General features: G+C 32.6%; 1 protein-coding gene and 1 pseudogene across 1 annotated transcript in view; one reads left to right on the forward strand and one right to left on the reverse strand.

The window, feature by feature from the left end:
• Positions 1-13,928, reverse strand: part of LOC111639491 (multidrug resistance-associated protein 4-like) — a 114,293-nt gene that overhangs the window by 97,125 nt on the left and 3,240 nt on the right. Inside the window, exon 2 of the mRNA XM_023385382.1 lies at positions 11,099-11,209. Within this exon, the coding sequence (XP_023241150.1) occupies positions 11,099-11,209 (111 nt within the window). The remainder of the gene's footprint in view (positions 1-11,098; positions 11,210-13,928) is intronic.
• On the forward strand, positions 8,563-10,581 carry LOC111639488 (annotated as a pseudogene).

A 13,928-nucleotide genomic window follows, 5' to 3' on the forward strand; every position in this document is an offset into this window, starting at 1 on the left:
GTAAATCAATAGGTGGACTCATTTTCACAATGAAATGAGACTGCTTATTTTCAGGAAATAAATCCATGCTGGCGTTGCTTATCAGAGTTACAAAAAAGTCTGACTGCATCATTCTGTAACCTTCTGTAATTCTTCTGTATAAAATCTTCCTTCCAAAATTTCGTTATTTAAATCTTTCAATATGTATGTTGGAGGATGAGATAAAAAACGATCATGAATAATAAATATTTCTTTTGTCCAACCTGGTAGATATCCTCGACTAAACGTTTTACGTATTTTCGAAATTCGAACGAGATCACCAATATTAAATTTAAATGTATTTTCTCCTTTTATACCATAGAGCTTTTCAAAAATCGCACTATGATGCAAAGGTGTAACTTCCGATGGAGACATACCGATACTTCTATGAAAACTATTATTGTAGCTTTTTACAATATCAGATAATTTATCAATATATTTATAAGAATTACGATAAGTAAATAATCTATATATTTTATTCCGCAGAGTTTTATTTAGTCTTTCGACAACAGCTGCTTTTGTATCAGAATGGGTTGAATAATGATTAATTTTAAATTTTTTAAAAAGATTTTTTACCAATCTATTATAAAACTCTTTTCCATTATCAGTTTGTAAATTTTTTGGAATATTTTTTTTAAAAATGATTTCAAAAGCTTTAAAAATTGACTGAGGTTTTTTATCTTTTATTGGTTCCACATAGCAATACTTAGTAAATACATCGATTACTGTTAGTAAGTATTTTACTCCATTATTAAATCTAGAAAATTGTTTTAATACAATTAAATCAGCTTGCCATAAGTCATTAGGATAAAATCTTTTAGTTTTTCTTCGCGAATATTTAATTCTTACAGGTTTATGAAGCGTATAAGTCATTTGAGAAGATAGCCATTTTTTAACAACAGATTGCGGTAAATTAGATTCTTTTACTAATTTACTTACACATCCAAAAGATGCTGGAGATTTAGGATTATAGTATATCGATTTCAAAAGTTTTTCCATTCAGAATTTTTCTTTCTCTTCCTCTTAGATTTTTACCACTGGTGAAATAGTCTCGGACAGAAAATTTCTTCAGGAGTCTCGACCGATGCTGGTTGATACTGTGTTTTTTCGGGTAATGTTGCCAAACTTTTGTTTCCAATCCACTCTTTAGGAATGTTTATTTTCTTTAAACCGTTCAAAAATTCGTTAAAACCAACAGGAACTAATGCGGTTTTTCTATTTCTCATTACATAGGAAATTAAGTCTACTATATGACTTCCAAAAATAGGTTTCCCATCGACTGTTAATTCACCTTTAGAATTCCATCCGTAATGACTTTGATTCAACTTATCAATTGTGTGTGGTACATATTTTGATATAATTGTGGTACGGATAAAATTATTTGTTTAATAAATGCATATCAACAACTTTTTCTTCAGGATGAGATTCCATTTCTTCGATTTTGTCAGATACAACAGATACTCTAACAGGTTCTTTTGGTGCATGAACTGTTCTCTGATATCTTGAAATCAATTGACTTAATAATTTGACTTTACTATCATCAGATAAATCACCAGTCTCGAGTAATTCTTCAATATTATTACCAATCCTTATTTCAGGTTTTTGATATGCTGACAACAATTCAGGAGGGACAAGAGCCATTTGCTTCGCCATTAGATTTTTTTTCCTATTGCCTTACTAATTAGTCCACCTGCCATAGACAATAACGGAGCCAGTAGAAGTGAAAGGAATCCACCCGATTGATTAACTAAAATTTTTTTCTTAGTATTTAAAGGAACATTTTTTTACTTAATTTCCTGATAATTTTTTTATATTTTTGTAATTTATGAACATCAGCAGGTATATTTCCTCTCCGCAAATTATCACATATTTCATACAAAACTTTAATTTGATCGGGAGTAGCTTCTTTCAATATTGCTTTTCGCTGAGAAGGAGTAGTCTTAGACAAAAGTGCTAACATATGATAATTTTTCTTTACATTCTTCATTTTATTGGTAAGTATATCCAAAAAATACCTTGTTCGTCGGGAAAACACGAATCTCTCACAGAAAATTTCTTATTCGTTTTAGGATGAAAATCTAACAACAAATAACCAAATTCCTTCTCTGTTTCTTTTTTATATGCATCCATAAAAAAATCGCATTTACCAGCAAACGCTTGCTGCCCCAAACAACTTATTTGACTTTCATCGCGATTATTTTAAAATAATATCAAATAATGCGTGCTTTAAACACGCATTATTTGATATATCTATATTATTTGTTATATCTCTCATAATTCTATTTTTTGGACACAAATTTTGCATTATAATTATCACGCTTACATTATAATGATGAGACTCTGTTGTAAACAAAGATGCAGTTTTTGAACTGAGTTCATGCATCAAATCATCAATTATTAATAAATCCCATCCTTGCACGGATTCAGGTAAACCATACATGAATGTAATATCTCTTTCCTCATGAAAAAATGGTAAATATATGGAATAACACCATAGAACCTTTTTTAATGTCTTTTCATAAATTTTGTTATGAATAATTTTTCTCACTAGTGTAGTCTTTCCACATTGTGAAGGTCCAACAATTATACAGTTACTAGGATGTTTGAAGTACATATTCGTATTAATCGAACTCATAAGCTTTAGTAAATTTATAATGCTTTGATCCTCAAATTATCTCTCTAAATATTAATATATATTTTTTGTTCTTTTCTATATAAACTTCATTCACAACTTCTGAACATTCCTCGAACGAATAGTATAATTTATTACTAACTTCATTAATTCTTCCATCCTTGTCGACAATTATAAAACCAAATTTTCCATCTCCTTTCCATATTTCATTGTTAACTTTAAAATAACGTAAAACAATAGGGAAATTATCAGGAATATCGAAAGAAAAATTATTTACTGCAGCAATACATGTATCCAAAGACTTGTACAAACGAGGAGAAACAGAATAATTTCTATCGCCGTCGTAAGTAATAATAAAACCATATGTCTCCATGATTGCAACTTTCAATCTTGGTATTAAAAATAAATTCTAATGTTCCTTAAAACTATATTTATATCAAAAACCAACCAATCGTATTTCTTCTATAAAATAATTCATAATCAACATAAAAATTAGTTCATAAAGTGAATTAGAAAATATAATTAATTTTTTAAAAAATTTGATAATTAAACTTGTTGTTAAGATAAAATTAATTTAATTCAAATTTATAAAAACAGAAAGTTTACCTTATTGTTACAAGATATTTTATGAAAACTAAAATGAATTGAAAAGTTTTATAAATATTTATTATCTTAATTTATTCGAGATTTTTGATCTGAAATTATTGCAAATTAATTTTATAATAATTAGAATATACTGTATTAATTCAAAGTTATAAAAACATTTTAATAATTAGACTTATTGTTAAAATAAAATCAAATTTAAAAATAATAATTAATACAGCCTTATTGTTAAAATAAAATTAATTTTGTGATCAAAGCTGCCCAAACCACTACTACTGTCATATGACTGAGTCAATCATGAAAGCAGCTAAGGCTTCAGCAACCTATAAAAATAAGAAAAAGAGGAAAACACACTGGTGGAGCAATGAGCTGGAGCAAAAGAAGCATGAAATCAGGAGGCTCCGCAGGCAATGGCTACGAGCAGAGAACAATGACCAGAAGGAGCAAAAGAAAGAAGCCTATGACAAAAGCTTAAAATACTATAAAAAAGCAATAAACCATGCCAGAACCAATGCATAAAATAATTTCTGCACCAAGACCTCTAACGATCCCTACATGAAAGCGCCAGGCATTGACAATATCACCATATAAATAGTGAAGGCAGCGTTCCTATTGCTTTCGTGATGTTGTATAATGCCTGACTAAACCATGGCTATTCCCAGAGCTGTGAAAGAAAGCAAATTTTAAATTCATTCCAAAAGTGGACAATTCAACTGTGGAATGTGACTACAGACCTGTCAGCTTGTTACCAACAATGGTGAAAGTACTGTATGGTGTTCTCATTGGCAGAATAAACTGGCACTTGAGTAGCAACAATCTGCAGCACAAGAACCAATATGGGTTCTGCCCTGGCTGTTTGGACATCTACGCAATACAGGGTGTAAAGAACTTAGTTAATCAGGCATGGGACAGTGATAGACATGCTCTGCTGATAAGTGTTGATTTTAAAAAGGCATTCGACCACCAATGGTGGCCTTCCATATTGCATCGTTTGTATCAAACTAACTGCCCGAGCAACATATATAGGTTGACCAGCAGCTACCTGGAAAATAATACTATGGGCTATTACTCAAAGACAATTAACCTGGAAAAGAATGTTAACAGAGGTTGCCCTCAGAGTTCCAGAAGTGGCCCAAGACTCTGAAACCTGGAATACAATGACCTGCTTTGTACCCTTCACTCGGACCCAGATATCAAGTCACAAGGCTTTACTGACAATACGCTAATAATGATAGCGCATTAGAATAGTAACGTTCTACAAAAGAAGGCTAATGAGGTTCTAAAGCTGGTCAATAACTGGTGCAAGAAGAATAAACTCCTGATCAATTATAATAAAAGCAAACAATGGTGTGCACAAAAAACTCCAGGAGGAAGCAGCTGCAGCAACCACTGGCCATTTACCTGGACAAGTAAAAACTAAAAAGTGTGTCTTGACTTAAATACCTTCGGGGTTACTTGAACACAAAGCTAAGTTGAAAGATCCATATCACAGAAATATGTAAAAAAGTTAAGCAAAGAGTAAACCTCTTCAACTATATGTTCAGAAACACCTGGAGACTTGGTAGTAGGGACTATAAATTAATCTACAGGGGAGCGATAGAGCCTGCTATTCTTGCTATTCTGTATGTGGCCCAGGTCTCAGGGGACAGAGCAGCATTAGCATATAACAAGAAAAAATTACTGTCTATCCAGAGGAATCCTGATATTAGAATCTGTAAGGCATATCGCACGGCCTCCATCGATGCGCTACTGGTGATAGCTAACATTATCCCCATATACCTACGAATTAGAGTTCTTCTGGCAGTGGAAAATGCTGACCATAAACCATCAGAATATTACCACCGAGGAGATACAGAACCTCTGTAGCAAGTGATTAATTCCTCCTAATAGTGCAAACTCAATTGACTCCATTATTAATTACAAGATAGACAATTATCTTACTGGAAGTACTCTCGGAAGGCACCAGTGAGCGACCAGCAGCTATACTATTAATGTCAAAAACAATCATTATAATGACGGCAGAGCTCACTGGAAAATCTACACAGATGGCTCACACAATGATAAGGGTACTGGTGCAGTCTTCGTTATCTATGATAGTGAAAATGAGATTCAGCAATATTACCGGCTGCACATGCACTATACTAACAACCAAACAGAACTGTTAGTGGATTATAAATCTCTAAATACCATCACTAAATATAGGACCTACAATTACAGCATCTGCATCAACACAGGCAGTATGTATGTGATTATTATCCTCTCGAGCAATAATAAGTGCACAAGAACTGGCGTGAAGGTCAGACGTCTTGCCAGAAATCTCAGCAAATTTGCTCAACTCAGTTTTACCTGGGTGTCTGGGCACACAGGTAATAGAGGCAATGAGCATGCTGATGCTAAAATGGTCACCACAGCAGACATCACCACCACTTTTTCTAAAACTCCCATCATCCATATCAAGAGCAATATCAGAGATTGTATAATGGAGTAGTGGCAAAAAGATTGGGCTACCTCAACCACTGGCAGAACCACTTACAAGTTTCTTCTGTCAATTAATAAAAGACAAGCTCTCAGCTACTTCACCACTTCTCATGTCATCACGCAATGCCTGACAGGTCATGATAACTTCTCCTCTTACCTTACAAGATTCAAAAAGATTAAAAAATGATAGGTGCGGTTGTGATGGCGTCTCTGAAGGAGACGCCCTCCATTATATCTTTCACTGTAAGCTGTAAGAAAGACAACGGGAAGAATTCATCTGCCACTGTCTACAGAAGTGATTCTGTTGGCCTCCTGAACCCAACACTCTCTGTGAGGATCAAGAGATCTTTGAGCTGTTTGCCAAATTTGTTAACTCTCGTGGTCGCTTCGAGTATAACTCAGGCCTACGTCAAACCCCTTTTATACTGGTCTTAGATTGCATCTGTGACTCTCTGGGTTTTGCTCCAATCAGCAGTCTTGTCAACACGGTCTTCTGTTAACATAACATTGTCCTTTTATGTAACATACAACTAGTGTAGTACCTGTGTTTTAGTATGGTACTTTTTTGTCAGAATTACCAGTGGCAATAGGCCACTGCCATGTACATTTTGCTCTGTATTCACTATTGTAACCGTCTAGCTGGAAAGGCATTCTGCAAATTATTTGTACCAACGACTGTTTTCTTTTGTAAGTGCGATGCCAATCAGGATTGTGATCCCAAACTCTACCGCCACTTTCCACCTCTTTTTTCCCCTCTTGTATCCCACTACCTCCCATTCCCCACCCTACCTCTCACTCATCCCTCTATACCCTCCCCTTTTCACATGGCTAAGTCCAACTAGGATAGCTATCTCAACTTTACTTTCAAGTTCAATTATTAACTGGATGGATTTAAATTGTCCCCGTCACAGCCATTGATACACTCAGCGCTATAAAACATAAATTTCAAAAGAATTTAGGAACCAGTTGTTTTACCTTACAAAATTTTGTTACAACAATAATTAAATGTTAATAACGAGTAAAAACGTTAGTAGACTCAGTTCGATGAAAAAAGTGAAATAATGTGTTTTATAGATTACTTTGTCTATAAAAATATCTCAAGTAAAGAAAATTGAACGAAATCTAAAAAAAGTAAATACAGCAATATTGTAGTTGTGACTCCAATAAAATTTTTACTGCAAATCAAATAAATATTATAAATTTGATTTTGCTATAAATTTTTATATTGTTAAGTCCTATGCTACATGATGTGAGGGACGAAGGGATCCTCAAGAACGTGTTATCTTGATCTTTGGTCATTTTACAATTTTTGTCGTTTAACTTCGACTTTTTTATCAATAGCTATCATAAAAATTAGTTTCCACGGACTTGTTTCATTGTTGAGGATGATCCATCTAGCCATTAATGTGTCACCCAGAAATTCCGATAAATTTCCAGTATTGGACTCCAGGCCGTTGGCAATAAACTCCTGACCTTCTGGAAAAACCCCAGAAGTAAAAATCCCCAATAAGCAGAGAGAGCGATGAGAATCCAGGCAGTCGTCTTCTAGTCATTCAACTGGGAATGGAAAGACGAACTTGTCCCTGCATCTTCCGAATACTACTTCTGAACTTCTGAACTACCCAACCGGGAAGCCATTGGATATTCATTTGTGGACTGTTTTAATAATCAGTTTCACCCTCTGTGTTAGTACATCCATAACATTAGATAATTACACTTCCAAGTGCCAGAATCCAGGATTACTACATGTCTCTTAACAAGATATTTATCAACACGCGATCGTCGTTTGTAAACGCTCTCTCTCGAACGGGCTAGTAATAATCAATGGGTTCTTTAGTCATGCTTGATATCGACAGTATATCTGTAGTCTCTTTTGTTAAAATTAAAATTGTTCTTGTTAGTTAACCAGAGTTCTGAGTGAATCACTTCCTCGTCTCTCTCCCCACCTCTACTCCGAATCCAACAGCTTACCCGCGTCGCGTGACGAAAAGTCGCGATTTCCGAGTCCTGACAGACTCGGTGGTGTCACAAGCTGACCTGGTGTCAAAGAGACACTGAACCCAAAGTCACAATATATTCAGTACATAAGTAATAATGACTTATATATATATATTAGTCATTATTAGTTATAACAGTGATTCTCAAAGTGGGGGTCGCGACCCCCAAGTGGGTCGTGAAAAATATTTGGGGGGTCGCAGCAAAATTGATGACAGATCAATTTTTTTCAAATATTTTATAAATTTACTATAGATTCATGTTTGGAAATAGAAATCAAAAATATATAAAATAATTTTTACTTAATATATATAATAAAATACAATATGAATATTTTAATATGATCCTGAATATATCAATAACTAAAAAATTTGTGCGCTATTGGGGAATCCCCGAGTTTCCACTCCCCACCTAAACTATGATAGAACAACGTTCGCTAGCAGGCTGCGTCTGTAGGCACATCGAGTTAGAAATATTTACATTCAAAACAAAGTGCCCACTTACTAAACATTTCCATAGTATTCTATTGCTAATTATATATCAAAATAAATGTAATTAAAGTATTTTTATTTCTTTGTTTTTATTAGGAAAATTTCTTCCAACAGGGCCAAGTCCGTAAACAAGAAACGGATAGCTCTCTCTTCCTTTGATCTAATGTCTAATATTAGGAAAATTATTTTTCGTCGCGTGTGACGCCATGTTGAATTCTGTCGATGTTAAGCCTAACGAAAATTACACGTTTTATTTAAAAAAAAATCGTGGCTATTTTATCGTCCGCAATTATTTTTTTATTTTTCACAAACAAAATAGATATATTCATAAATATAAAAACAAAAAAATTATATTTTGAAAGTTTGTTTTAATATAAAAATTATGACGCATAGCGACATCTAGTATCAAAAACGTTCTATGCTTAAATATGGATAAATGGTTGAAAAGAAAAGTTACGAATGTAGGTGCAAAAGATCTTGCTGAGGCGGGAAGCAGTAAAAAAGCAGAAATAGAACCTGCAACGGGACCAGTTCATAAAAAAAGGAGAATGTATAATGAATCATATTTACAATATGGATTTACATTTTCTGCCGGTACACATGACGAACAACTACCTTTATGCTTATTATGCAATGATATTTTGGCGGCTGAAAGCATGAAGCCTTCAAAACTACTAAGGCATTTCAACACGAAACATGCTGCTTATTCAAAAAAGCCTATAGAATATTTTCAAAGTTTATTAAAGTCATCAAATCAAAGCAAATCTTTGTTAGAAAAGTATGCTTTTACTCAGGAAAGATATTTTTTAGCATCTTACCAAGCATCATATCTAATAGCAAAGGCTAAAAAACCATACACAATTGGAGAAGAACTTGTTTTACCTACTGCAGTACAAATTACAGAAACTATTCATGGAAAAAAGTATGCAGATGAATTGCGGAAAATTCCTCTCTCCAATGATACAGTTACTAGAAGGATTTCAGAAATTAGCTGTGATCAGTTTCAGCAACTTATACAAAGAATTAAAGAAAGTCAAAAATTTGCAATTCAGCTGGATGAATAAACAGATATTACAAATTTAGCTTAACTCTTGGTCTATGTTCGATATAGCTACGCCCTTAATATACATGAAGATTTGCTGTTTTGTCGGCCAATGAACAATCGTACAACAGGCGAAGATATTTTTCTACAAGTTAATGATTTTTTCAAGAAAGAAGGATTAGACTGGGATAACTGTATTGGTGTATGTTCTGACGGTGCAGCAGCAATGAAGGGACAGCGCGTCGGATTTCTAGCAAAAGTTAAATCTATTACAAATGGCCATATCATTCTTACCCATTGCATCATCCACCGAGAAGCATTAGTAGCTAAAAATATATCACTAGATCTTAATGTGGTCTTAAATGATGCCATACGTATTATAAATTTCATAAAATGTCGTGCACTTAATAGTCGTTTGTTTGCAAATTTATGTAAGGATATGGGAGCGGATTACGAACAACTTTTACTACATACAGAAGTAAGGTGGTTGTCAAAGGGACGAGCCTTAAAACGAATAATAGGGTTGAAAGATGAAATAATGATATTTTTATCAGAAACAAAGTCCGATTTTTCTAGTCTCTTCCACAATGAAACTTGGGTTTGCAAATTGTGTTATTTGTCAGACATATTCGAGAAACTCAATGAACTGAATATGTAACTGCAAGGTGAGAACACAATCATATTAATTTTGTATGATAAAATTCATGCGTTTATGAAGAAGATAAACTTATGGAAATCAAGTGTGGAAAATGGCATGTTGGTAATGTTTTCAAGTACATATGATTTTATCACAGAAAATAATTTGGATAATATTTTAATTAAGAAAATCATAATTGATCATTTGTCATGTATGGAAGAACAATTTAAAAAATACTTTTTATCAGATTTAAATACTGAACAGTTTATCTGGGTGCAAAAACCATTCCTTGTAGAAATGGAACAAGTGAAACATCTCCCATTAAGTGCCCAAGAAGAATTTGCCGAATTTAGTTGTAATACAAAACTTAAAACCGAGTTTAGTAAGCAAACATTGAATTCTTTTTGGCTTAGTGTGAAAGCAGAGTATCCACTACTCTCTGAGTTAGCAATGGCAGTTCTCTTACCATTTGCAACCACTTATTTATGCGAAATGGCATTTTCAGTAATGACCAATATCAAAACAAAGCAGCGCTCTCGTCTCTGCAACATAGAAATTGCTATGAGACCTGCACTGACTGATATTAAACCCAGGTTTAATTTATTGTGCCAAAATATGCAGGCTCACCCATCACATTAAATGTAATTTAAAATATAATTTAATATGCATCAATGTCCTTAATTTATTTATTTTATTTATTATTTAATTTATGTAATTTAAAATATGTTTAACTTAACTAATTGAGTTTACTAATGTTGAAACATATACATAGAATATTTTGTTCAAAGATGTACCAAAGATAAGTTATTAATTTTTAATGATACTAAAAATAAATCTGCTATTAAAATTCAATGTTTCAATGCAATTAAACAAAAGTAATTAACACCTTCTGAATTTAAATTAATCCCACCTTCGGGATGTTTTTCTACACATACCCATTCTTCAGGGGGTCCTTTGAAATTCTTAAGTGCAAAAGGGGGGTCGCGGACCGAAAACTTTGAGAAACACTGAGTTATAATATATATATATATTACTTATTATTAGTTATTATATATTATTACTAGTCATTATATATATATATAACAACATTATCTTGTTCTATTTAATTTGTTTAAATTTATCCAAATAATAAATAAATCTGAAAGAATTAGGTAGCAGTAACTAAAATATCGATGTCCAGAACTAAATAATAACTAACTTACTTCTGTAGCAGATCGCCAAGATACTCGGAAGTATGATATCTTGAGCATTTGTATAAATCTTCTTCCTTTAAAACTCGTTTTCTTCCCTCATTTATTGTTGGGAAAATCCAACTGAAAAGAAATAATTTAATTATTAATGTTGTTTAGCATAATTTTCTTGTCCTAATTATTCTGAAATTGCTACGGTAGCACTCAACTTACCGTACAACGCAATGAACGATGTTTATCAACACCAATAATTTATCGTAATTCATTACAATGATTACGATCAAATTATTTACTTTGCTAAATATTTTCCCAAACAATGACATTTTATATTTTGCAATTTAATCTTTTTAAAGGTAAAAATTGGTATAATTGTTCAATAATATTTTTTAAGTGTTTCTGAATAAAACAAATGCATATTTGTTTAATAATGAACATTCTAAAGAATTCAGCAACGAGTTGCTTAACTTTTCCGGGAACAGTTGGTGGCGCCATTTATTACGATATTTTATTTAAAAACGTTTTATATTTTTAAATTATTGTTAAACGGCAAATAGCTTAATTTTGAAGATAAAAACGAGTTTTGTGAAAATAAACAAAAAAATTGTAAATGCTAATGACGAGTAAAATCGTCATCATATCTGACCCTACACGAGATATGACACGACCTCTTTCTCTCTTCACCCGTTCGAGTTTTAACAACTAAAATTTATAACATCAATCCCCTTGTACATCAACTATCCTACAAAATATTAGATAATTTTGACTTAAGACACGGCCGTTATTAAGCTTTAAAAATGGTGAACAAAATTGTACTTTTTACACACACACTTATATATACACAAATACAAAATACCGTATATACATAAAAAACGAATTTTATGTATTTCCGGACGTTTCAAGGCCACTTGTCCAAAAACCGAGTAATCTTAGAACTCCAAACTTATTTTTTGACCGATGGTCATACTTTTTATCTGTTATATATAACAACCGCAAAAAGTAAAAATACAGCTAAGATCATCAAGTATATTTTAAAAAATTCTAATTCTAAAAGAAATTACTTTACTTTTAAATAAGTTACGTGCATCAAAATCTGGCAATGATTCACAGTTTAAAATTTAAAGATTTGTGACTCTTTACAACTCACATGCGATATTGGCAGAATTAAACATTTAAATGCGACTGAATTATCTTTGAACAAGTTAACACAAACTTTCATTGATTGTATACACAAAAATCTAATTCATATTACAAGATTCTACCAAAATGTGAAAGATAATGCCAGGCATTTATCTTTTAAACTTTAAACCCTAAAACTGAAAGAATACTTTTCAATCAGGTCAAGTAATTTCCAACATTAATAACTGTGAATGTTTTTAAAGTCTGTGCATTTCAATCATCCAATCCACATGCAGTAGATTATAAGTGGTATATCTAGGGTTCAAATATCTCGTAGATAAATAAACTATCAAAGAAATTATGTCAGGAATTATTTATAAATAATTACTTAAAGATTTTAAAGCAGGTCGGTTTAGAAAAAAGTAAGGAATTTTTCGATATCAGACGAAAGTTGTACAATTCATTTGCAGGCTTTGTTGTCTGATTAAATATACAATACAGTGAAAACATTTGAGAGTTATTATTCATAATGTATTCAAGTTTCATGTATATTACAGTTGTTTTATTCACTTCATTTATTAAAACTCAACGTAATAATTGTATTATGTGATAACAGCTTTAGGAAGAAAAGCGTGCCGACCTTTGAAGTAAACAAAGTTTTATAGTTAGGCAATAGAATAAATGATTTACAGTAGACCTCCTATAACGCGAAGATACGTTCCTCGTTATACGAATTTTGCGTTGTAGGAATCCTTGGGCTGTGATTGGCTCACGTATTTGACACGTCTGAAGTTTACAGACCACGGCTGTTTGAAAGGTTTTCTTCCATAAAATTAATCGATTCTAGACTAATTAGACTTAACATTTCTAAAATACGTATATTTTTTTGGAAATAATCCGTATAAACTACGCTATAAATAATAAATTGTAGGATTACTTACCGAGTGTGCACGATTCGACATCGCCGTTGCTCAAACTTGTTTTCGTCGAGGAACAGCGCAGCAAACTGCGGCCGCGATTTCAGATGTTATTTTTCTGCGAAAACTTCGTTGAACTTTGGAGACATCATTAATATATATAATTTTAATCGCCGTTGAATGAGAAATGTTTCTTTCACAAGAAATGTATAAAATTACAGTACTCTATTAGACTTACAGTACCTAATTTACATACTGTACAGACGATAGTTCGCCTAAACTCTCTGTAGCGTGGCGCTAGACGGCGAAAAATAGTTAAGACGTCGTTACTTTAAATTTTAATGTACGCTCACGTTGTCTAAGGATTACTTTTTCTAGCTTATGTAGATCAATTTTCGGGAAAATCTTAATCTTGTCAGAACCGGTTAAACTAGATAATCGCGGTTTTACTCGCGTAAGTTAAAGATGGTTTTAGGAGGGCTTTTCTTTCGAGTGGGGAGTGTCAACATACGCGTTTTGTTCAAAACTATTCGTCAAAACCATTATAAACAATAACAAAATTTAACAAAACTAATGAAATAAAAATACAATAATCTCAGAGATCAAAATAAATCTTATATATATCTAGCCTAATCTATACGCGTGATAGACTGTTACATCAATCTAACATATACTACCTTCGCAGTGTGAGACTTTCTCTTGTCTTCGGTTGACTTTATGTTCTTCATGTCGGAGAGATCAAGACTAAAATGTGAACTTTAATAACTTTTATGAACCAGTATAAAGTATTGTTGGTTTTTTAAATACAT

Source organism: Centruroides sculpturatus, unplaced genomic scaffold (assembly GCF_000671375.1).
Source record: "Centruroides sculpturatus isolate CEXI.00-Female unplaced genomic scaffold, Cexi_2.0 scaffold1188, whole genome shotgun sequence".
NCBI lineage: Eukaryota > Metazoa > Arthropoda > Arachnida > Scorpiones > Buthidae > Centruroides > Centruroides sculpturatus.